The sequence below is a fragment of the Archocentrus centrarchus genome, chromosome 8 (genome assembly GCF_007364275.1).
Source record: "Archocentrus centrarchus isolate MPI-CPG fArcCen1 chromosome 8, fArcCen1, whole genome shotgun sequence".
Classification (NCBI taxonomy): Eukaryota; Metazoa; Chordata; class Actinopteri; order Cichliformes; family Cichlidae; genus Archocentrus; species Archocentrus centrarchus.
In genome coordinates this window covers 21,936,739-21,960,004 of record NC_044353.1, presented here as the reverse complement: position 1 = coordinate 21,960,004, position 23,266 = coordinate 21,936,739, and the positions used below count along the sequence as shown (strand labels likewise).

Below are 23,266 nucleotides of genomic sequence, written 5' to 3'. Positions count from 1 at the left end.
TTTTGCATATTGGACATAGCGAAGTGAAGTGCTTCTTCTGCGTTTGGATTACCATAAAAGCTCTGGACCTATAATGTTCAGCAAGTTAGCAGAAAAAAGAAAAAAATCAATCTCCCTTTCTCATTTTCAACCCGCTCACTCTCACTGATCATATCATGTCTGTGGGCGTGTGAGAGAAAAGGCAGCTCATTTGTGCGTGAGCCCCGCAGGGAAGACGACACACAGAGAGGGAAAGAGACCCGCACTCCCACAAGTCCTGTGCAGCACAATGACAACCATCCACCTAGAAAGAGATAGAAAGTGACCGGCTGCAGATATAAAGTCTGCAGTTTACTTTGTGCAGACAGAAAATGGTTCTTTCTCAAGCAGCTGAGAAAATACAAATAAGTTGCTAAGATGCACCGAACATTTCCTTCTCCTAAGCCACATCTGTGTTATTTTAGCAGACGAGAAGCACGAAATTTTCATTTTTTTTTATGGCCTCTCTTTTCATTAAAAAGTAAAGGATGTCTGAGCACAGTCTGGCAACAGACACGGCCAAACTTATTGATCGTCTCCATTGCTCTCCCCCCCCCTCTCTAACTTTGCTGTCTCTCCACTTCACTATATGTCCCTTTGTATTTCCTCCTCTCCCCATCCTCTCTTGCCTTCAGTGGTCAAAGCCTGCTAGAATGCTAATCAGTTCATTATGTAGTTCATTGGAGGGGACAAAGGTACTATAGAAAGGTGTTTCATCTAGATAAACCCCTTTACTCTGTAGAGGCTGTTAATAAGAGCCCAGACAGTCAGAGACAGATGGAGTTCATGATTAAGAATTAATGTCATTAGATTTTTGATAAGCTCTGGGCTTCTTTGGTTTTGTGTCATTAAAAAATGCAAAGGGATTCCAACCTGGAATTGTGGGTACATTCATTCACATTCATGCACAGCTAGAAAAAAGGTGTTGGTGATGTACGCAGGCACAAGATGAGCTCTGACAAAGACACTGTACGTGTAGGTGCCTTCCGTTATGCGCTGGAGCAATATAATACAATTCTTGAATCCAAAGAGTGCTGATGATGAAGGAGCAGAAGAGCAAACCTAAGCAGCTCTGAACTGTGCAGTGAGATGCTCTCGAATCCCCACAGGAATAAACAGAGTAGAAACATTCTTGATGTTTTGAACCTTAGCGCTTTCTTCGCTTTTGAAGGATATGAACGCTCCTCCCTCTACATTGCGTGCAATTATGGGAAACTGTGTTGGTACACCGTGCGATTGTCACATGCAGTTTTTTCTGCTGTCATATTAGGATTTTGTCCTGAATATGTCAGTGTAAAGAGACGTGCAGAAAGAGAGGCAGTTATGCTAATCAACTGAATTCTGAATGTAAGAACTGCACTGACTTGTAGCAGGTTCCATTCATGTTCATAACCTTTGAAAAACAAGTCATTCCAGCTATGATGTAACCTGAGGTCCCTAAGCTATAATAGTGGCTGGTGTTTGCTTAGGCTTTTCCCACTGCACTCATTGTCTTGGGTTACTTTGGTGACCTTTTGAATGATTGAGAATTTGGGGCTTGTGAATTTGACATGTGGAGAGGGCACACTGGTTGAGTTTCTCCCATTAGCTCTGCTTAGAAGTGCTAGAAAGGCTATCAGACTGTGAGTCAGACTGCAGAAACAAAAAGGGTCACTCCAGCACACAAGAAAAAGAGGAGCAGATCTTTAAATGGTCATTTTGATATCACCAAAGACCCATTTACACGTGTTAGCAGCCGAATTGTCTACCTATGGGGTAGACAAAGGCATATTTCTCTCTTGCATTCATCCTCCTCTATTTATTCTCTCTGCACTGTAGAGTATGACTCATACCAAAACAAAATTGCAATCTTTAATAAGAAAGCAACAGATGGGAGGAAGAATGCCCCTTAATCTGAAATTAAAATGTAGTAAAAGAATGAAATAAGAGCCTCTCAGTAAACTCAGTAAAATGTGTTCATCATTCTTCCACCCTTCCCTTGCTTGATTTGCAACTTTGCTCCATTTATTTGGGTAATGGTGTAGGTGAATTTCTTCCAGTGCAAATGCAAAAGGATAGTTCTCAAAATGGGGTTAGCACTGTTTGCTCATAACAAGACAGTCTCAGGTTCAAATCCACCTTTTTGTGTGGCGTTTGCATGTTCTTCCTGCGCCTGGGTGGGTTCTCTCCGGTTACGCCAGCTTCCTCCCACAGTCGATAGATGTGCATGTTAGGTTAATTATAAATTGGCTGTGGGTGTGAAAGTGAGTGTGAATGGTTGTCTGTCTTTCTGGGTTAGCCTTGCGATAGACTGGCAACCTGTCCAGGGTGTACCCTGCTTCTTGCCCTATGACAGCTGGGATAGGCTCAGCCCAACTCTCACCCCTGTGACCCTGATAAGTGGAAGACAATGGATGGATGCATATTTGTCAAAATGCTTGTGTTCAGTGTCATTTAGCCACTTTAAATATTCCTACACACTCAGAATTACAATGAAGTATCATGTTGGCTGTTGGCAGTGGGGAAGCAGTGTGCTCTGGTGGTTACTCAATGAAATACACATCTGCACTGTGTGGCGTCACCATAGGATCTTAGATTTGCCCACAGGGAGGAACTTGCTAAATTTCGACAGTCTTAATGGGATAAAATCTGGAACTTTCTAAATTGTACTTTAATTAAGAACACTGAATTTAGGATCTATTAATCACACTGCAGCAGCAATATAAGTTATGAACAGTTTTCCTCTTTCTGGCCAGTGAGATTCAAATAACCAGAATCATGTTTTGATCCAAACTAGTGGCTCCATAGTGCAGTGGCTTACACATTCACCTAACAAACAAAAGATCCCAGTTCAATCCTGGAAGAAAGCACAAATCCCACAGAGGTTGCCTTAGGAAGGGCATCTGGTGTAAAAATCTGTCAAAGCAAATGTGTGGACCTGCTGTGCTGACCCCTCATGACAAGGGAGCAGCTGAAAGTCTGTTATATTTGAGCCAGACTTTATTTTCATATTCCCATCATAGCCCTAAGCGCTCATGTAAATAATGTGCATTGTCACTGTATCTACAGTGTATTTATGTTTACCACAGATAACCTGATTTAAGTAAACTTGCAGTGACTGCAACAAAAAGGAACCCCAGCTTTCAGTCTAGTTAAAAATCAATGCAAGTAAATATAACACTCTCTTCTAGGTCAGTGTTTATCAGCAGATGTTACAGTATTAAAGCCATGAAAGTTGACTCATTTGACCTACTTTTAGACTAGTCTGTAAAACTTTTAGCTATCGTATGCAAACTCTGTTGTAAACAAGCTTTGGAAGAACAGGTCACAAAAACACCTACATGCCACCATTCCTCTTCAAGGATCCTTTGGTGTACGTGCGTGTGTGTGTTGTCAGTGAATTTGGAGAGACATTCCCCACTGACATTTCCCAGTTTACAGAGTTCATCCTAACACAGACTTAAAGCTTGGGATCTCTCCCTCCTGCTGTTTTACCATTACTCACTCTTATACAGACATTAACACACCTGTTATTTGTTATTGTCCAATATGTAAAATGGATTAGTGGGTCTTTGTGAGCAGTTCCTCCTCCACACTGCGGGATCTTCACTCATAATTGCTGTGCCTCGATAGCACTCGGCAGGGAAAATCTTGCCAGAGAAAGTTACTGAGTAAGGCTCTCTCCTTGCACAACTATTACTGCCAAGGTGCACTTAACCCCTAATTGCTCCAGTGGAGCTGTGAAGTGATTGACAGCACAAGATTGTGCAGCACTGAGCAGCTCCTTGGTATGAATGTGTGTAATTGCATGAATGTGAAGCAGGGTGTTATTTAAAAAAAAAAAAAAAAATACAGCTGGTGTTGGCCAGTGGCAAGGACCCCTTTCTTGTCAGATCTTCATGGCCATTGGCCTGCCTTATTAAATGCAAAATCTGACTTTTGGCTTTTTTCCCCTTTAATTACAAGAGCTATGAAGCATATTTCCTTGTTGTCTCAGCAGTAGAAATTGCTGCAGCAATAATGAAAAGTCAACCCACAGGCTTTCTGGCAGAAACAGAGGCATGTTTGGGAACCTTTTCATGCAAATCTGTAGATGTCAAAATGTCCTGCCTACTAATTGTCCTGCTCCCTCTGTTTTCTCCTTCAGTATGTGGAGACAATCAGCAGTAAGCAGACTGAGCTGGACACCTTCATCGCTGATGGATACAAGACGGCCTTGTCTGAGGAGCGTCGCAGGTACTGCTTCCTGGTCGACCGCCAGTGTGCTGTGGCTAAGAACAGCAGTGCCTACCATGGCAAGGTAAGGCCAGTCATCACATCACACCCTTCAGTCCAAAGTCATGCACATTAGTTTAATTGGTGATTCTAAATTGGCTGTTAGTGTGAACGTGACACCTCATAAGCACCTCTGCAGCTTGTGGAGCCTAGCCTGTTTTGAGTAGTAATATTGTTTAGATAATCTGAAACATGTTGTCTGTATTATCTGGTCAAAGTTTTTAAAGTCAGTATCTAAAACTTAATGGATGCCCTTTGTGGCAGCGTGTTGATTCTAGGTAGCTACTCCCCATCTGTTATCTCAGAGTCATTCTAAGTTTATGAACCACTGTTCAGCAGAAAGAGTAAACTTGTATGTATAATTCAAAGTCACATTTGGTTTGACTGCTCCTAGAGGACTCTTCATTTTTAAAAAATTAATAAACACTGTAGACTTTGCCGAGCTGACGGACATATTTGAAGCTGTAATTCGTCAGTGCACCTGCGTGCATCTGGTCGCCTTTTTCTACGTGGAGAGCTGCTTCACTTTTTCAGTTCATTAAAGGCTAATAGGAAAAGGCATTAAAAAGCTAAATCTAGAGTAAAATTGATTGGAATAAATTTCAGATTGCCTTTTATCCATATTGTTTACAACAGCAGCCACTAGAGAATTTTTTTAACTGGGTCTTATTTTTTACATTGCTGCTGACATTTGAAGCAAAGAGACTTTGAATCCAAACTAATATCCCCTTGTATCATGCAATCAAAGATAGCTGGGAGTTGTTATAGCAGGATTTAGTCAGTTTATATATTTATGTAGTAAGTGTGTGTGTTTGTGTGTGTCTCTGTGTGTAAACTCCAAATACAAGACTATCCATTTTTCAAGAATATCAAATTCATGTGTAATGGAGTACATCTGTCTCCAGGGAATACTGGTGGGTGTAAACTGCCAGCCTGAAGATGTGGCTGGAGGACTGCATGTGTGTGTGTGTGTGTGTGCGCGTGTGTGTGCATGTGTGCACCAGCTATGCTCCTGCTGCTTTTTTCCAACATGGAGTCTAGTCATTAATCAGGATGGGGGTGTGCGTGGGACGAATTCACCTTCAGCAAACTGAAGAACCCTCTCCCAGAGGGTTTTTAATGTGTGTTTGCCTGTGTGTAACACAGAGAAAAAAGAGATGAGAGCTACAGATTGGTCCATACACAGTGATAAAACACAGTGTGTGTGTGTGTGTGTTTGTGTGTGTGTGTGTGTAAGAACTGTACAAACATACAAGCATGATTTCGGTTCAACTGTGTTCAACTCAGTAGTTTTTAAAAGAACAGCCGTGTCCACAGGCTGTGAGATGTTGCAGTGGGCAGCATGCTTGTATGTTAGCCTGCCTCACCCACGCAACACATTATAAAAGCTGCACAAAGGGCAGTGGTCAAGGATGTTCGGTGAGGAAGTATCATTGAGGACGGAACATTTTCTTTTGAAAATAGGAACAAAACTGAAAGAGTAAAGAAATTGCTAAGCTGAGCTCTTTTTCTCTGGTGACACTGCAGACACAGCAGTCTCTCTTCTTTTAACCCTGAATGTGTGTGTGTGTTTTTTTTTCCCCCCAATCGCTTCTTCCTCTTTTCAGGGTAAAGACCTTCTGACCCAGAAGATCCCAGTGTGGCAACAGGCCTGCTCAGACCCAAACAAGCTCCCGGAGAGGGCCATGCTCCTGGCCCAACAGATGGGCTCTGCTGCCCTTGGGGGCGCAAGTCCTCTGCATACCTCCAAATCCAATCTGGTCATTTCAGACCCCATTCCTGGGGCGCAGCCGCTTCCTGTGCCCCCAGAGTTGGCTGTCTTTATGGGTAGTGGCCTTGGACACCCAGCGGTAAGTTCAGGAAATGTCTGTTTACATTTTTAATGTTTGCATTTATTAATGTTCATAACACAGTTGTTACTGTGTTAGTGAGTGACACTGATCTCTTTACAATGCAATTTTCTGCTGGGAAACCTTTGAGTCCTTGCATTCCTGTGGATGCTTTGACACACACTACACACGTCAGCATTGTTCAGACTAAGAACCTCCCAGTGACAAAGACCTAGAGGAGCACAAGAACCTTTTATCTGGCTTCCAAACCCCCCAGAGCCCCTACAACCCACATGACTCAAAGAATCGTCTGCCCATGCCACAGTGCACCCCCAGAGATAGCGATTTTAATGTTGCTGCTGTAAGTTAAGTCTTGGATATGGTGTCAAAGATTTAAGATTGATGGCACAGAACTTAGGCTTGTTTTCTGGAGAAAACTGAATTATTTAATTTCTTCACTTCATTTACTCGGGGGCACCACTGTGTAAGAGCTAACATCGCTCTCCTTATGTCAGCTCATGTGGTTTTGGCCCTCCGTGAGGAGCAAAGTGAACAAACATCTCTCTCTAGTCTCACTTTAAAGATGGCACTCAAGTTAACGAGCTGTTAAAAGTCTTCATTCCATGCAGCGTAGCAACAAAGTAAACTTAGATGAACTTACGAGGCTTAAAACATCAGTCACTTTGATTTGAAAAATGTATTTTGTATGCCTACAGATCCACTGCTATTCCAAACATACCAAATCTTAATCCACAAAAAAATTGATCAAGTCAGTGCTGCAACAGACTTCCACAAGGAAAGCCTTTTTTTTCTGTTTTTACTGTTCTTACTGAATCCATGTCTGCTTTCAGAGGCTGATGGGCCCTGATGGTATGTCCATGGTCAATGGGACAACAGGAGTCCAAGGAGAGGAATACTGGGCAGATGAGGGGACAATGTCTATTTCTCAAGTTAGGCCTTCATCCCCTTCGACCCAGGCACAGGGACAGTCCCAGGCCCAGCCCCAGAGACAGGTCAGCGACGTCTACTCCAACACCCTCCCTGTCCGCAGGCCTGCCCCCGCCAAGAATAAAAACCCAGTGGGTAAGATGCTGTCAACACACTTCTGAAATTGAATGAAATTGTACAACTGTAGAAAGAAGAAAACAAGCAGAATGTTTGAGAATCAAAACCTCTGCCATCAGTAAGCGCCTTATAACTCAACATTGTACATATGTTTGCCATAACAATAAAACCTCACCTTCCAACCTCAGTATTGATCATTGGGTTGAAAAAAATGATTGAAAGATTATACCAAAGGAGATTGTTAGTTTATGATAATATACCAGATTATAAGTTTATCTTCTGGTACAGAATCCTATAATCTACATATTAAAAGCTGCTAAATTCAGTATGTTTGCCTGTTGACTGCCTAAGGATTGTTACCTTGAGTTAGCGCAGCGGTCTCAAGTCACTCCAGAAGTTTGTGAACACTTATTGATTTTAATCATGACTCTCACCTTTATCTCTGCCCCCAAACCCCAACAGGGGAAACACGGACCCTGCCTAGGTCCAGTTCAATGGCAGCAGGACTGGAAAAGAATGGGCGCTCCCGTGTCCAGGCCATCTTCTCCCATGCTGCAGGTGACAACAGCACCCTGCTTAGTTTCTCTGAGGGAGATGTCATCACCCTGCTAGTGCCTGAAGCCCGTGATGGCTGGCACTATGGGGAGAATGAGAAAAACAAGATGTAAGTAATGTATTCATTTATTCTTTTTTGCCTGAATCCAAACTGTAAAATAAAGTAAATATTTGTCCCACATTTAGGAGTGGCAACAGTAGAGTATACATTTAACAAGGTCTGCTCTTTTCTCAGGCGTGGCTGGTTCCCGTTCTCCTACACGCGCGTGCTTCCTGACAGTGACAGTGAGAAGCTCAGAGTGAAGTATGTGGCATTTTTCATAAACACTGTGCTACCTGCATGAGTCCGAATGAGAACAAGTCTGAGGCCGCTGCTTTCTTATCCTTCCAGCCTGCACCATGGGAAAAGTAGCAGCACAGGGAACTTGTTGGAGAATGATGCATCAGTGCCCACACCGGACTATGGCCTGACTGCCCGACTGCTGGCGCAAAGCCTAGCACAGCCCCGCCCACGCCCCTACAGCATGGCAGGCTTTGGCACCCAGGTATTATAACATGCAGTACTACCTTCAGTGAACAATACCATTTCTACACTTGTTACTTGCTAAATTAATTTGCAGCTCCCACCTGAGTTTGTCTTATGTTGCATAATTAGAAATGAGTAATCCTGCAGTGACTGGAAATTAGACATTTGCTCAGTTTCTGCTGCCACCTAGTGTTTGTATTTAAATACAGCAGGTATGTTAATAATGGGTGTACGAGCACACGATGACAACTTAATACTTGTTTTTTTCAGCCTGCTATTGAGGATTATGATGGTCGCTTTGCCACAAGGTAAGTGCCTTTTTCTTCCCTATTTACTAAGTAATGACTGAAACTGTATGACTGCCACTGCCATCTGAAATGCTCAACACTCAAGAGACAGCAAGGCAGCTGATAAACCTACACACACATGTCCTAATTTAATGTAGTGTACTTTCTGTCTTTTCTAAACAGATAAAATAAATTTTACTCAGAAAAGGTTTTCAAGCCTACTGACATTGGATCCACTAAAAAAGTCAGTTACAGACTGTCTCTGGAGGTGCCAGAGTTTGAAAGTCCCAAACAGTCATGACGTAGCTCAACTGACCTTTTTTTTTTTTCTGTAAATTTAATTCGCAGGTACAATGTCACAGTTTATTTCCATCAGCACATCGTTTTTGTGTTGGTACAATATGGTGTGCAGTAGAAGTAATGTAGTGTGGCGTATACTACATTGCAGTTTACAGTACACTGGAAGGAATGGTGTGTAAATCAAAGTACTGGGATAGCAGTTATTTATTTAATCTGGGTTTTTTTTTTTTAACTATTGATTAACTATTTATTTTTGTCCAGAAACTCAAAGATGGTAGTTATTTTCAAACTGAAAAAAGAGATGAGCTACATCCTTATATGAAACAGGGATTTGACCTTTTTTAAAAATTTGATATGTAACTTAGACAGTAGGCCGCTGATTTGTCTGTTCATCCAGTACTTTTCCAAACTAATGAGCATAGTTAGACTCAAGTAAAACATCTGATTTGCAGTAGTATTTAAAATTGCAACTTTGCCATACTGTATGTATGCAGTGTTTTCTTTAAATACTTTTTCTTGTGTCACCTTTATCCTTTCCTCTTTGCTCTTCTTTACATTTTATATACCTTCATTAAAATAAGAAATGCACTCGATCAGGGTCAGTCTCGGTTTATTGTCAGTGATTTTGACCTAGTATGTTTTAACTCTAATCAAATCCTTGCTGACTCGTCAGGGTAATGTGAGGTTAAGGTTCAGAGTCATGCTGTGCCTGTTTCTGTCCGATCAGGGAGTGCATCCTTGTGTATACCTGTATGTAAATGTGTGTATGCGTGAGAGAGGCGGAGAGGAAAAAATGTCCTGGTGTGTATGTGCATTTGTACCGGTGTTTGGTGGAGTACATGTTGTGACAGTAGACATCACGCTGACTTCATCTCAGTCATCGCTGCTCGTCAGCCTGGGGCTTTGGGCACCAGTGTCAAGATGTTTTACATACTCCTGTCTGCTCTAAATGTGTGTATTTTTTTCTGTATCAGTATTTTGAGACAACTCTGTCCTGCAGGGTGCATTCACCCCAACAGACTAATACTGCATCCCTTCAGCTAAGGAGATGACTTGATGATTTTCTCATCAACAGCGACATATTTGGTTTGCCTGTTTTTCAGTGACTGCTCGAGTCAAACACAATCAAAACCTCTTGATATGTGCAACAATAACAGCAAACATATCTGCATAAAAGTGTTGATGAGGGAATTGGAAGTCCAATCTTCCTGATTATGGCAGGTGTGTTTGGAGCTGTAGCTGTGGGTGGGGCAAAATAGATTTCCTGACCCCACCTGCACTTCTCCTAAACTCTACTCTGCCGCCTTGTGCCTGTCTTGTCTTTCTCCATTTCTCTCTGAGTGTGTCCGACCTGGCAAGCTTCCTTCTCTCTTTGTTCCACAGTGACAGTCCTGATGGCAAATTGATTTCGACTGTGTGAGAACAGACATACAGACAGAAACAGACAGCTCCGGATAGCACAGGGGCCTCTTCCTCCCCATCTTTCCCTCCTCTTAGCCTCCCTCCTGTCCAATTATCTCCACCTCTTCTCCTCTGCCTCCACGCACACCCCTTCTCCGAATGGAAGAGGCCAGTTTCATCCCTCCTTTCTGTCCTCTCTTCCTCCCCGGGTTCCTCCTTTCCTCCTTCCGTCCGTCCTGGGTGCTGCTGCTGGTGGTGTCGGTGTGGACAGTAGCGGTTGGTGGGTGGAGGATTGCGTTGAGCGAGAGAGCCAGAGCGGGGCCTACCTGCTCGGCATGCAGCGATATGGACTCTGAATACTCTTAGTCCACCATCAAGGACTGATCTCACGAGAGACTGCCTTTGCTACTGCTTGTCTTTCATGCATGTACATGGTTGTGTCATTTTGTCAAACTAAAGGACATTCATGTACTGTACAAGTGCCAAAAGACTTCAATGTCGATGTATTAAAGCCACTGACTGAATGGCCTTTTTAAGCACAAGTGGGCCCAGTATTATTGATTTTCCCACCAAACACATACATGCTCAAAAAGCTTTGTTCGAAGTAAGGCTGTGCAGCAGATTACTATGTTTCCGTTCTGAGAAATCCCCCAGGTCCTGCTGTGCTTTTTCGTGTCAGTGCTAGACTTTATTTTCCGTCCAGAAGGTGTGTCATATATGCCTTACTTTGCTTTTTTTTTCTATTTAAAGCAGACTTAATGTGCAAGGAAGAATTTTTTTTAAATTGAGCTTCAATAATATACATTATATATCTATATCTCTATATATATATAAATTGTTTCTGTCCGTCCACTAAATTGCACTGTATTTTTGATCATCACATGGTAAAGTAAAAACAAATTAAACTGATCTTCCCACCCTCAGCCCTGTATAAGCCCTCTTTTTGCCAGCCTTGGCTGAACCTACTGCCACAGTTATTAGTTAAATAAAATGCCTCACTCCTACTTTTTATTTTTGTTATTTGAAATACTGAAGGTACGGTTAGTTTGGAGAGGTGTGATCTTCTGTATCCTCAGTAACAGCTGTGAATTAGTTTTAGGTTAAATGATAACCACGGCTTCTGCAGCTTTCAGTGTTTATGATTGTATTCCCTGAGTGGCTATGTAGTTTTTTTGGTCTTTTCTTTAAAAAAAAAAAAAAAAAATTGTCCTCCTTAAAAAAAAAAAAAAAAATAAAAAGTAAAAACTAAAAAAAAAAAAAGTAAAATGAAAAAGAAAGAAATAATAGTTAAATAAAAATAAAAAAAATTCCAGAAATGATGAAAACCTGCTGATTAGTTGAAGTGTTTATCTTATGCATGCTGTGGAGGGAAACAAGAAAATGTAATACTGAGATTTGACCTTGAATGTATGGTGACTTTTTACAAAGGTATGCTAAATAAAACATACATCTATATATTAATAAACAGTGTGGTCTGACGAGAAATCTGTTCTGTCAGTGATAATTTCCTTGTCTTTAAGTTTGGCTGAAAATTGATTTATTTTTACCTTTTTGCCCCCCCACCCCACCCCCTTGTTTTTGTTTTTAACCGTCAAAACAAACACCCACATGCGAATCGTTTCAAGCCGCAACTGTTCTGTGCATGCAGTTTCATCTGTAGCCCCTCCCCAAGCACCTACAACATCTGTGCTGCTCTCTATATCCCGTCAGTGTGTGAGGTGGTGTTGTGTGCAGTGTGATCTGAACTCTACCTGCCTGCTTTCCTTCTTTGGTTGTATTTATATATGATTTTGGCTTGTGTTTGAGTTGTGTTTGGGTTCTATAAACAACAATGCACACATTTTTAGCAGACTTCCAGTTGATTTTATTCCATTTACTGTCAAATAATTTGTTTCTAATGAGCTTTACAGTTTGAAATGATCATAGAGCGCTGTATACAGTATGGCATGTTGAGCATGAAGAGTGTACCTGTGTTTTGCATCCCTCATTTCAGTCGTTTACTGTTATCGACCTACAGTATGTATGCCTTGCACCAGACTAACCAGTGTCCTTACAAAATGTGACCCATGCATGATCTGAGAGATGAGCCATTCAAATCCAAAAGTTCTTTTTACCTTCCAGTTTGGGTCCAGAATTATCCCGGTTCTGAGGGAACAGGACCTCCGTAAGTCACCAGTCTCCATCGCCTTTCAGCCAACCAGTCTCTTACCTTCTGCTCTCTAGTACTGTCTGGTTCTCATTGTTGTCATTGGCTGTCTGGCTGCAGTTAAGATGCTGGGAATAGCTGGTCTTTTCTGTCCTTTGGCAGTGTGGCATCATTTGGTTCTGTCAATCCAGCAGGCCTTGGGTTGTAAAAGAAGTACTTTGTATTTTAACTTAATTATTTCCTTTCTATGTGTAACCCAACATCATACAGAGAAGACACTAACCCTTCATGCATGCCTATAACACGCTATTTTATTAGAATTTGTTCATCACATGCTTGCTAAATCTCACAACAATGCAACTTTTTGCTCAACTTACTATAGGAAACTTTAGGACGGTAGATGATTTTGGGTGTGGTTACATAACTGACCATCTAAATCTTATACTTTTCTCAAGCTAATTATAAGTCTTCCTTGTCTCACCTTTCCTCTCCCCACAGTGACCGTTCCCTGGAGGTCTACCTCCGGCCTTCCTTCTGTGATGACCGATCTGCACCCATCTTCTACTAGTGGCCTGCTGTCCCCCCCAATTAACACTCATGGGCCCTTCTTTTTATAAAGCAAGAGAAAATGACAACACTGGCAGGTTTCAGTTGTATTATGTTATCACAAGAGGGCCCAGAAGTGTTTTTTTTTTTCTTTTTTTTTTAATGTTTTTTTTTTAATTCGGGGGGGCCTCAAGGAATGCATTACACTACTAAGAATTTATTTTCTGGCTTGTGAAAATACACTTAGAGAAATTCCCATCAATGTTTTGCAAATGCTTTCACAAAACATTGAATGTTTCAGCCCGAACATTCAAGTGCAAGTGTGACAGTAGATTTAATTAGTTATTTAGAGCATATAATTGTGAATAAGGTATTGCTAAGAAGTTTTAATAGTGATGCCAATACATTAATATTTATCTGCTCTTCTGTTGTGGTATCTTTTTCTTTTTTTTTTGGGCTTCTTCAACACTATACACTGTAACTTTCACTGGAACATTATTTGCATTAATGAGCAGTGAAGGCACGCTCAGCAATAGTTACTTACGTGAGAACTGAAAGTATGTTTAAGATGGTTGGAAACAGTTTACTGTGCATTGCTGTAATGTGAACTGACTTAACTGAATAATCAAACAGATGGTTGAACCCTGACAGTAAATGAGTAAACTATAATTCTGCTTTTGCTAGATAATATAGAATTATATATTTACTAGTTGCGATACAGTATACCCAGATTTTAAATGTGGGAACTGTGCCTTCTAGGTGTTCTTTAGTTTGTTTTTGTTTTGTTTGTCTGTCTGTTTGTTTTTTAAATATGCATACAGCAGTATCCCTTTTTTTTTTCTGTTAACTGGTTTGAGGGAATATGCATCACAGTTCGATTTGTATTTTTATATTGATGGGATTATTTCACTTTTTTTTTTTTTTTTTGGCTTGGGCAAGCTTCCATACAGTGCAGGTGCAGTTCCACAGGTATAATACGGGAATACTTTAAACTGCTAGTCCTTCCTTATGTTTGAATTTCATTAATATCTAAGCTGCCAGAGATGAAATGCAATGCATACGCAAGTCTGAGGCTTTAAAAAAAAAAAAAAAAAAAAAATATATATATATATATATATATATATATATATATATATATATATATATATATAGCTTTGAGGGAGTGGTAGCTTATCAGATAAGGTACAGTATTATCATAGCTTTGATCATTTGTTCAGTATTTTACAATACACTCATATGGGACACAATATTGGAGGCTTTGTTTGTTTTTTTTTAACCATATGATGTACAGGCGTAGTGCTGAAAATGTATGTGGTTGAAAAGTAAGAATGTGTTGTGTGAATGAGTTGAAAGGCCTCTTAGACCCCAGGAAATAAACAGTTACATCACAAAAACTTTTCACTGAGAAATTGGATCATGCTTTTATTACACACAGCTGTGGTCAGAAGTCTACATTAACTCCTCATGGGTATGAATGTCGTGGCAATTTTGGGCTTTTAATGATTTCTTTAAACTGTTCTTTTTCCAGGGTAGAATGATTGTAGAGCATACAACTTTAATGACTTTAAAAACATGAATTAGGTGCACAAATTTGAATTTGTTTTGGATTATTTCTAATCCACACAGGGACAAAAGTATGCATAAAGTCTTGTGTCCAAATTTTTGACTGCTACTGTACATACACCCCAACTAATATTTGGTTAAATGTCCCTTTAGCAAGTTGCACATTTAAGTGAAAGACTGTATATATTTGATCCTGTATGTATACTTTGAACCTGTGTGGTTTAGAACAAATCCAAAATGTATTCAAATTTGTGCACCCATTTTTTTAAAGTAAGGTCAGTATGCTGTACAATCATTCCACCCTGGAAAAAGAACAAAGAAATCATTAAAAGCCCCAAATTACTGTGACATTCAGGGCCATGAGTGTTTGCAAACCTCTGACCACAACTGTAATACATTTGAGCATCAAGTTTCAAATGCATTAAAGAAAACAAAAAAAAAAAACTTTTATATAGCTCTCATCCTGTCCATTTCTCACGTGTCTCTGTATTATATCTGTAGTGTGCAGAACGTGCATGTAAATTAACTTGTCCAAAAAATAAATCTGAATGGGCACAGACTTCATATTTTATGTGTCGTGTTTTCCTGTTCGTTTTGCACTTGTTGACATTAATGCAGATAAATACATCACAGACACAAGAGGGGGAAAAAAGTATTTTGATTTATTTGATTTGGATAGTACAACAGCCGTGAGTGAAGGATGAATGGAAACAGCAATGATGTTACTACTGGTGCATAGAACAACTCACCTCACCTTCTCCAATGGCGTCTGCCACTTTAGCCAATGGGCTTTGTAAGATCTCTTTGGCAAATTTGAGAGCCTGTCATCCTGGATTATATCTTCTTCAAATTCTCTATACAAAAATACTACCGGTGTTTTCTCTTTTTGCAGAACTTCAAAGGCAAGGTAAGAGGAAACCTGAATTGGCACTTGGAGCTACAGGAGGATGGAGAGGGGGAGTGAGCTGTCAATACAGCAGTAGTAATTCAAGTCAAGCTACCTGCTACATGTTGATATAGGATTCATACAATTGTCAGATATGTCCTTTTTTTTTTCCCCGTCACCTCATACCTGCTTCATTCAGCATTAACATAATAGATACATTATGGATGAAACCAGGAACAAGACATAGCTGTAGAAAAGATGCTTAAAAATGATAATTGACATTCAACATTTATAACTGGCATGTTGACATTGATACCACTCAACAGTGTGACATTTCTGTGTCCCTTTAAAGTAATTCTGTTTTTGATAACAATTTACTTTAAAGGAAACTAATCTTATAGCTGGCACCGTGGACACAAATGAGAAATCTCATTGTTCGACTTAATTTCAGAATGTGGATGTGAAGGGCAACATGGGGAACACAAGGTGTTTCAGAAAGATGTGGGGAGCAGTGGGTTATCATTAACAAGAGTGAGCGGTGGAGAATATGGTAGTGGTAACATCCTGGTTTTCTGCATTATGTTACCATTAACATGGCACGTTAAATCCACAATGATGTTTTGGATGCAACTTGGATTGAGGGACAAATTAAGATTAAGCACCTTCAACTCCACCATCGCCAACAGCCATAACGTTTCAATGAAGTCAGATATTTTGTTTGGAAATCCATTGCAGTTTATGCAACAATCATCAAGCACTGTTTTCTGGCACCAACAATGAGAGCTGTAACAGTCTTAATTTGCCAAAAAAATGCCAGATCAATAGTAAGCAGATGGACAAAGGCAGCCAATGAGAGGAGCAACTATGTCTGTCATTTCACATTTTTTCTTTCTTTTTTTTTTGGGGGGGGGGGGGGGGGGGGGGAATTATTTTATAATTCACAAATTGAAAGAAATATAAGATCACAAAAAGGAATTGATGCTGCATTTAGCAAATAAATACTGCGTGTCAAAACTAGCATTTCTATTTCTGCAGACAATAACGCTTCACTTTGTGTCCACTTCAGGTTACCATCCGTGCAGCTATTGCTCCTTCTTCATCAAAAATAAATAAAATAATAATAATAATAGTGTGCAAATCATTCGGGGGTACTTCACTACAATATGAGGCACTGTCTCATAAAGGGTCACCAGGGTCAGATGCCCCAAAGGTCGATTAAAAAATAAAACTCTGTAAAACATCTAGATATAATAATGCTGCTTTTCTGTGATGAGAAGGACCTGAATCAACCTTCTCTCGTCGTGGTGGCAGGGCCCCTCAGTCTTTTGGACTATCGTCACTGTTTCCTGTAGGACACAAGATATTGGAAATAGAAGGTAAAGAATTATGCATTTATTTATATACTGAATCCACAAGAAAAACAAATGAACCAGAAACACCCTTTTTCCTTGTGCCAAATGTTTAAACTGCTTCCTTGGAAATATTGTAGCTCTTAAATATTTGCATTTGAATCTTTAAGTTCACTCCTTCACTGTCCACCTTTAGACTGTTTATATGAGCTGCATGTAGAGCTTTGCTGTTATCCCCAATATTCCAAGCTGCAAATCTGAGGTACCCAAATTCCATCTTTTAACCACCACATTACAAAGTAGGAGCAGCAGCATTTTAAATTAAGATGATGCTTAGTGGAATATCAGAATTTTAGATAAACGTTCAAAATTATTCAGTAGGTGGAACAAGTTGCCATTACTGAAAAGCTTAAATAGGTATGGCTGGTCATTTTTTACCTGTTGCTGAGCTCATGTGGGAGTCACAAACATGTGTGATAGAGAATCGTGACACCATGAAACGATTAAGTGCTACAGCAGCTGGTTTAGGTGTCTCGGGACTGTTGGAGAGAGAAGTGGGTGTTAACGCGGGCTCAAGTGTGGTGACAGGTGAGGATGGACAGGGCTCAAAGGAGAGGTCATCTTCAAATTGGCAATTCCCACCTGAATGCACAAACAAAGCCATAATCACTTTGTTTAATCCAGAATAAATCAAGTAAGGATTACTCTCTGTAACATATTGCATCCTCACCCTCTTCTAAGTTGTTTCCATCTGTTTGTTTAGAAACACAGTATGATTCACACGACTGAGCTTCTGAATCAGGGTCAGGCTGGAGCTGCTGGTCAAAGGTTTTTGTCTCTGATGTTTCCTGCCCACTGGACTCTACTCCTGTTGAGAAGGAATAGTCAGCCAGCTCTCCTGTGGGGCTCTCCTGGAAGGCATAAACACCAGTTAAATCATTTATTCTAATAATTTCCCCAATTTGTGCAACTTTGAGCTCTTAACATATCATACCTGGTCAAAAAGGAACACTGTCACATCATCAAAAAAAGACACAGCTTTTTTCTTCCTCTCCAACTCCTCACAGAAGGACTCGGTGAGTAGGCTGGGCATCTTCAGGAGGCTGCGGAGGTGTCTAGCTCTGCTGCAGTCACTTACCACCACTGGCACTGTGGTGAAATCCTCCTCACTCTCCTCACTGTCTTCATCTTGAATGTTGTAGGTCCTCAGCTCTTCGTCAGACTCACTGTCATCTGAGTCATCTTCATCCTCTGCCTGCTCCAGTGGAGCTCTTACATCCTCTCCACAAAGCTCCAGCAATGATGAGGAAGTTGACAGATCAAGAGGACCGTTGGATTCTTCACATAAACTGTCTTGTGAGTCACATTCCTCTGCATCTATGTCCTCGAATTCTTCTTCATTTATTCTCACGCCATCCTTTCTGTCATCTGTCTCCTCGTTGACGTGACTGAATTCAGGTAGCTCCTCCTCCTCTGTGGATCCATCACTATTTTCATTTTCTTTGGGGGACTTATCTTTGTCATTGTTGGTTATTGTGGAGCCAGAATGCAATGACTGGGAATTGGAGCAGTCTTCTGGTCTCCTGCTCTCCTCTTCATGGGCCTCCTGGACATTGGAATTTGGCTCAGATCCAATGGAGAAGTTAAGCTCTGTGGAAGGTTCGTCTCCTGAGTGTTCTGTCTCCAACCCAAGATCATCATCCGCAGGGGCAGACTCTTTGGTCAGGCAGCCCCCCATCTGTGGAGGAAACGGTGACAGCATAGACAATCCAGGTGTGGGAAGAGAGTGGGATGAACTATTGTCAGCCTCTGGGAGATTCACCAAAACACAACTTTTGATGTGTCTCAGATTTGTTACAGTTTCCCCATTGTTAAACTTCTTTTCTACAGCATGATTATCTCCTAAAAAGCTCAGTTTCTCAGCAGGGGGGCAACAGTTACGTGGACCTGCAAAGAAATTACTGCCCTTCTCCTGAGGACTCCTCTCATCATAGTCAGAAAAATAGGCTGAGTCCCTGTATGGGTTCTTTTCAGTCAGGCCTTTTAACTGTAGCTCTGAGTTGCATGTGGAAGTGCAGACCCCTTGTCCTAAACCCACCTGCAAAACAAGTTCAGATTCTCCACCCAGCCTAGGGCTCCTCTCACCACCCAGGGGATCTCCAAGCTCTTTAAAAATAAATTCTGGAGATTCGTTGTTCTCTGTGTCGTAGCCACTATCCAAGGATTTGGGCAGGACTGGGATATTGAAGGGATCAGGGCTTAAGGGACTTGCCATTGATGACAACAGGTTGTTGGTGTCCAAAGAGTCAGGAGGTCCCTCTGGTTTCTTCTGTGGGCTGAGGTCTTCCTCCTCTATCTCAGCATAGTCAAGGTTGAAGTCAGCAAAGATTCCTGATGTAATATCTGTGATATCATCTTCTTCCTCACTGTAGTCACCAAGTTCAACCAGGCAAATGCTGGAGTCTCTTACCACAACTCCACTATCTAATGTTCTGCTTCTCTCTGGTGTCTCTGCATAGTTTAGCTTCTTGTCACTCAGATCAAAAGATACTCCTGTTGAAACACCCTCCCAGATGTTACATCTCTGCTTATCTGACACGGGTACTGCTTGACCAGTCTGAGGCTCCCTAAAAGAGGATGGTGATTTTATGTAGCTTGCCTCAGGTGTCATTTCAGAATATATTCTCTCTTCATTAAGCAATGATTGCATTTCATATTTTCCATCCTCTGTACCTCTGGTATTTATTCTTGAGCCTGTGAGAGAATTGGTACCTTGCACATTATCTGCAGTTACATTTCTTTCCACTTGAATGGCATCTTCCTCTTTTTCTTTGTGGCATAAGTGAATGTACGAGCTTAATTCAGCTGGCTTGCTACAAGCATTGCAGTCAGAGCTGCTTCCTCCTCCCTCCAAGGTCCCACAAGACCTGGAGCTATGGAAGGTTCTGGTAGTGGCTTTGGTTAAAGACCATAACTCTGTTGTGTTTGACTGACCAGTATACTGAAGATCCAGATAGCTGTCATTTCCACTGCCTGTCTGCCTTGTGTCAAAGCTCAGGCTATTATTGTTTGCAGAATGGTTTGAGATCCAGTTAGGGGCCTCTCCCTCAGAGAAAAGGTCATCCTCAATTTCTCCGCTTCTCTGTTGACCCAAAATAACACCATCAACTGTTCCTGCATCAATGCCAATGTGGTTAACAATGGATAGTCTCTTTCTGAGAGGACCCACCACATTATGGCAGCTTTCATTAACTGTGCTATGATTTGTGTATGCTTCAAGGTAGGGATCACAGAACCCTAGGCTGGGGCTACTGACTGCCTGTGATAAACTGCGTGGGGTCTCTAACTGCTCCTTTGATTGAGACTCTGCTGGCCTTTCAGAAGAGTCGTTGCGACTGGATGAAAGGCAATTTTGGGAGTGGCTTAATTGTGGAGGGCTTGTGCTGGGTGTGTGTCTGAGCAGTGGCTCCTTGGTTAGTTGGATAGTGGGACTTGAATCAGAGTCATATGCTGTGGATTTGGTGTTGTCAGCAGTTGACCAGTAAGTACTGGGCTGTGCTGTGGACAAACTCTCTTGACTCTCAGATAACAATCTGCTATTACTGGCTTCTAATCCTGGGCTATAGTCCACAATGCTGTCATCCAAGTTAATGTTACACTCTACTGGTTCCTCTATGCGAATGTAGTACTCACTGCTGACTGAGGGGCTGTGGGCACTCAACACAGGGACAACACTCGGGTGTTGGGGTTCATAATAGGATGGGGACATGCTTGAGGTAAGGCTATCAGTCTTGCAGCCTCCTGTGGTGCTTCCTTTGCTTGAATAGTAGATATCCTGGTAGTATGGGTTCCCTTGGCCCAGTGGACCACTGGTGGAGGAGGAGCAGTAGGGCTGTTCAGCTCGGGCTTGCTCCCATTTGTATTCAAAGTTGAGACCATGACTGGTCTCTGTGACAGTCAGTAGGTCATCACCCGTGTCAGACTGGAAGCTGTCAGAGAAGTGCTCCAAGAGGGGGAAGGAGGATGAGGCAGAGGAGGCCAGCTCCACTGCCTGAGTTTGGTCTGTACTAGGGGCACCGGCTGAGGCTGGTGTAGGGGTTAGGACTAGGGCTGTGGATGTGGCTGTGTGAGAGGTGCTGCCAAGCAAGTTGGGTCTCAAGGCATTCCAGCGTTGCTCAAAGTCTTCTTCAGCTTCACTGGAGCCTTTGGCACACAAATATGTGACCAGAAGGTGTATTTCCTCGCTGCTGGGTCTCAGCTCTGGCTGCAGCCAACAGAACTGCATTACCTCATACCTGAACAGAGAGCAGTCAGAGTTACACTTCAAGCTGAAAAACACTTGTTGGTATTTTAAGATATTTTTTGTTAAAGAAGGAACAAAAGAAAATCTGGGGCACTATTTTTTTTTTTTAAAGATGGTAATCTAAGTAGAACTTCAAAGTCAGCACTTTATAGCAACACCTAGCACTTATTTACTGCACTAGTCAATAACATATATAGTATATGAAGGAGGTGCAGTGCAAGTGCTGACACAGAAGATGTTTATGCTCCTCTTTGTGAGTCTGTGTGGCTTCTCAGTGTTTGCACCAAATTGTTGAATTCCTTAGGGACCAATTTTGAAATATAAAATAAATAAAAAACAATATCTGGCAGGCTTCCGAGGCAAAGATGAATGAGGTGATTTAGGTCTGGTCGATGCCAAGGGCATCATAAAGAATGGGGAGAGTATTGATCATCTGCCCTTGCTAGCAAAGAGAAATGTTGCTACAATGGACTTGTGCACCACCATAAAGAAACAACAACAACAAAAAAAAAAACAACAAAAAAGAGAGAGAAGGTTTTAAAAAAGGAAACACCCACTAGCTAGAAACTAGCATCTAAAATCTATTTTGTGTGGCATCAACTACTGTAAGCTTCTGTGCATTTTTGAGTATCAGCTTGCATTTGTATGTACAGCAGGTTTTTCTGAGTGTAGGTGTGTAGGGATATCTTACCAGCGGTCAGCCAGGGGGAACTGGAGCTGAGGTTTTGGTAGTTTAAGCTGCTGTTCCTTCACAGCATATGTCAAGACCTGTCTGTCAGAGTAGTGTCTGTACGGCTGGTTTCCCAGCTCAAACAGCTCCCACAAAGTCACCCCGAATGACCTGAAACACACAAAGGAATCATTTCACATCCCAGATACGCCAACTTTTCAAACAAGCTATTTAATTCACTCTGTAACCCTTTTGATGGTATGCCAGAAGTATGTGTGAACTCAAACATGCATTGTAATAAAGCTGATACTGGTACTGCAGTATTGCAATAATCTGCAATAAAAGCTCCAATTTGCTCCCATTTAAAAATATCTCACCATATGTTACTGCTTTTAGTTTGGTCAACAACCAACAGGTTTCCATGGACCTCGTCTATGAGTTCAGGTGCAATCCAGCGCAGAGGTACCCAAATCTGGTCTTGTGTTATATAATAGTCATCCTACAGAATTATAATAATAAAAAAGACATGTTGAGTGCTAGCATTAAAAGCAGTCTATAAAAATTACTATTTTAAAAGACTGACCTTGTACCGGCTGTGAGAAAGCCCATAGTCTCCAACCTTAACCGACATTTCTGAAGTTAACAGGCAGTTTCGCAAGGCCAGGTCACTGTTGGAGCAAACAAACCCTTAAATAAAAATTTCTAAAAGAGTGCCACTTTATACACACACTAAACCAACTTTGATGCCAGCTGCAAAAATGTGGCAGTTATTCTTTGTTTGTTTTTTTTTTGTTTTAATATATGAAATGAGTGTGATCTAAAAACTAATTGCAATGCTGCTACTGCAATCCGATCGAGTTTAAAAAGTTGCTGTTCTAAGTATCTTGAGAGAAGTATTGTCTGGGCTGATTTCGTTTTGACTTACACTTTTCTCTTTGCTACAACATACAGTATTGTTGTCAGTTAAAATATGTTGATAAATATCAGAATGATACAAGTAGAGTAACATATATATATCACCCAACTGTGTAAGCACAGTCACTAAGCCACTAAGTGGAATCTCACCTCCTTCACAATGTGAGCGTTCAGCCTGGCAGTCACTGATTGGTTGCTTTGGCCACATGGGTGTGAGTGAGAGTGAAAGGGGCTCGCCCCCAGCAACAAAATCACTGATGCTGGAGTTTGTGACAACTACTCAGGCAGCACCAGGATGTTGTTGCCAGGAGAGACCAACAGGGGGCGTACAAACCATTCAAGTGGATCCTTCCTGTTTGCGAGCATAAAGGTTCGAGTTGAAGGTAAACGGAGCTGGACTGGCACACGTACCTGTGAATAAAGTTGTTTTTGTGAAGGTGCAGAAGCCCTGAGGCAATGTCACATGCCATTCTCTGGAGGATCAAAGGGTCAGGAGTCTCAGAATCAGCTACTTGACAGCTGTGGAGGTAACTCTTCAGATCACCCTGAGAGGGGCAAAAATATGAGAACATGAGACACACGGACGTTTCATTAATGCTGCAAACAATACTTAAAAAAACCAACAAGAAGTTAAAAAAAAAAGGACTGAAAAA

The 23,266-nt window shown here is 41.4% G+C and overlaps 2 protein-coding genes across 7 annotated transcripts in view; one reads left to right on the top strand and one right to left on the bottom strand.

Annotated features, from left to right (window-relative positions):
- The window catches only part of LOC115785161 (brain-specific angiogenesis inhibitor 1-associated protein 2-like), a 51,075-nt gene extending 37,056 nt beyond the window's left edge, over window positions 1–14,019 (top strand). Inside the window, exons 7-15 of one of the 5 annotated variants that reach the window (XM_030736655.1) lie at window positions 4,145–4,297; window positions 5,880–6,122; window positions 6,953–7,184; window positions 7,629–7,830; window positions 7,957–8,025; window positions 8,113–8,266; window positions 8,518–8,555; window positions 12,357–12,399; window positions 12,880–14,019. In XM_030736655.1, the coding sequence (XP_030592515.1) occupies window positions 4,145–4,297; window positions 5,880–6,122; window positions 6,953–7,184; window positions 7,629–7,830; window positions 7,957–8,025; window positions 8,113–8,266; window positions 8,518–8,555; window positions 12,357–12,384 (1,119 nt within the window). In that variant the 3' untranslated portion in view covers window positions 12,385–12,399; window positions 12,880–14,019. Of the gene's footprint in view, window positions 1–4,144; window positions 4,298–5,879; window positions 6,123–6,952; window positions 7,185–7,628; window positions 7,831–7,956; window positions 8,026–8,112; window positions 8,267–8,517; window positions 8,556–10,217; window positions 10,479–10,506; window positions 11,386–12,356; window positions 12,400–12,879 lie in introns of those variants that run through there. The other 4 variants (XM_030736652.1, XM_030736651.1, XM_030736650.1 and 1 more) reach the window with 4 other exon arrangements.
- Window positions 14,020–16,296: 2,277 nt separating this feature from the next.
- aatka (apoptosis-associated tyrosine kinase a) overlaps window positions 16,297–23,266 on the bottom strand; it is a 30,006-nt gene continuing 23,036 nt past the window's right edge. For both annotated transcript variants that reach the window (XM_030735701.1, XM_030735703.1), the window contains 8 exons: window positions 23,025–23,158; window positions 22,282–22,366; window positions 22,076–22,197; window positions 21,720–21,869; window positions 17,720–21,020; window positions 17,456–17,636; window positions 17,164–17,367; window positions 16,297–16,722 (listed from right to left, as the gene is read on the bottom strand). In XM_030735701.1, coding sequence (XP_030591561.1) covers window positions 16,694–16,722; window positions 17,164–17,367; window positions 17,456–17,636; window positions 17,720–21,020; window positions 21,720–21,869; window positions 22,076–22,197; window positions 22,282–22,366; window positions 23,025–23,158 — 4,206 coding nt within the window. In that variant the 3' untranslated portion in view covers window positions 16,297–16,693. The remainder of the gene's footprint in view (window positions 16,723–17,163; window positions 17,368–17,455; window positions 17,637–17,719; window positions 21,021–21,719; window positions 21,870–22,075; window positions 22,198–22,281; window positions 22,367–23,024; window positions 23,159–23,266) is intronic.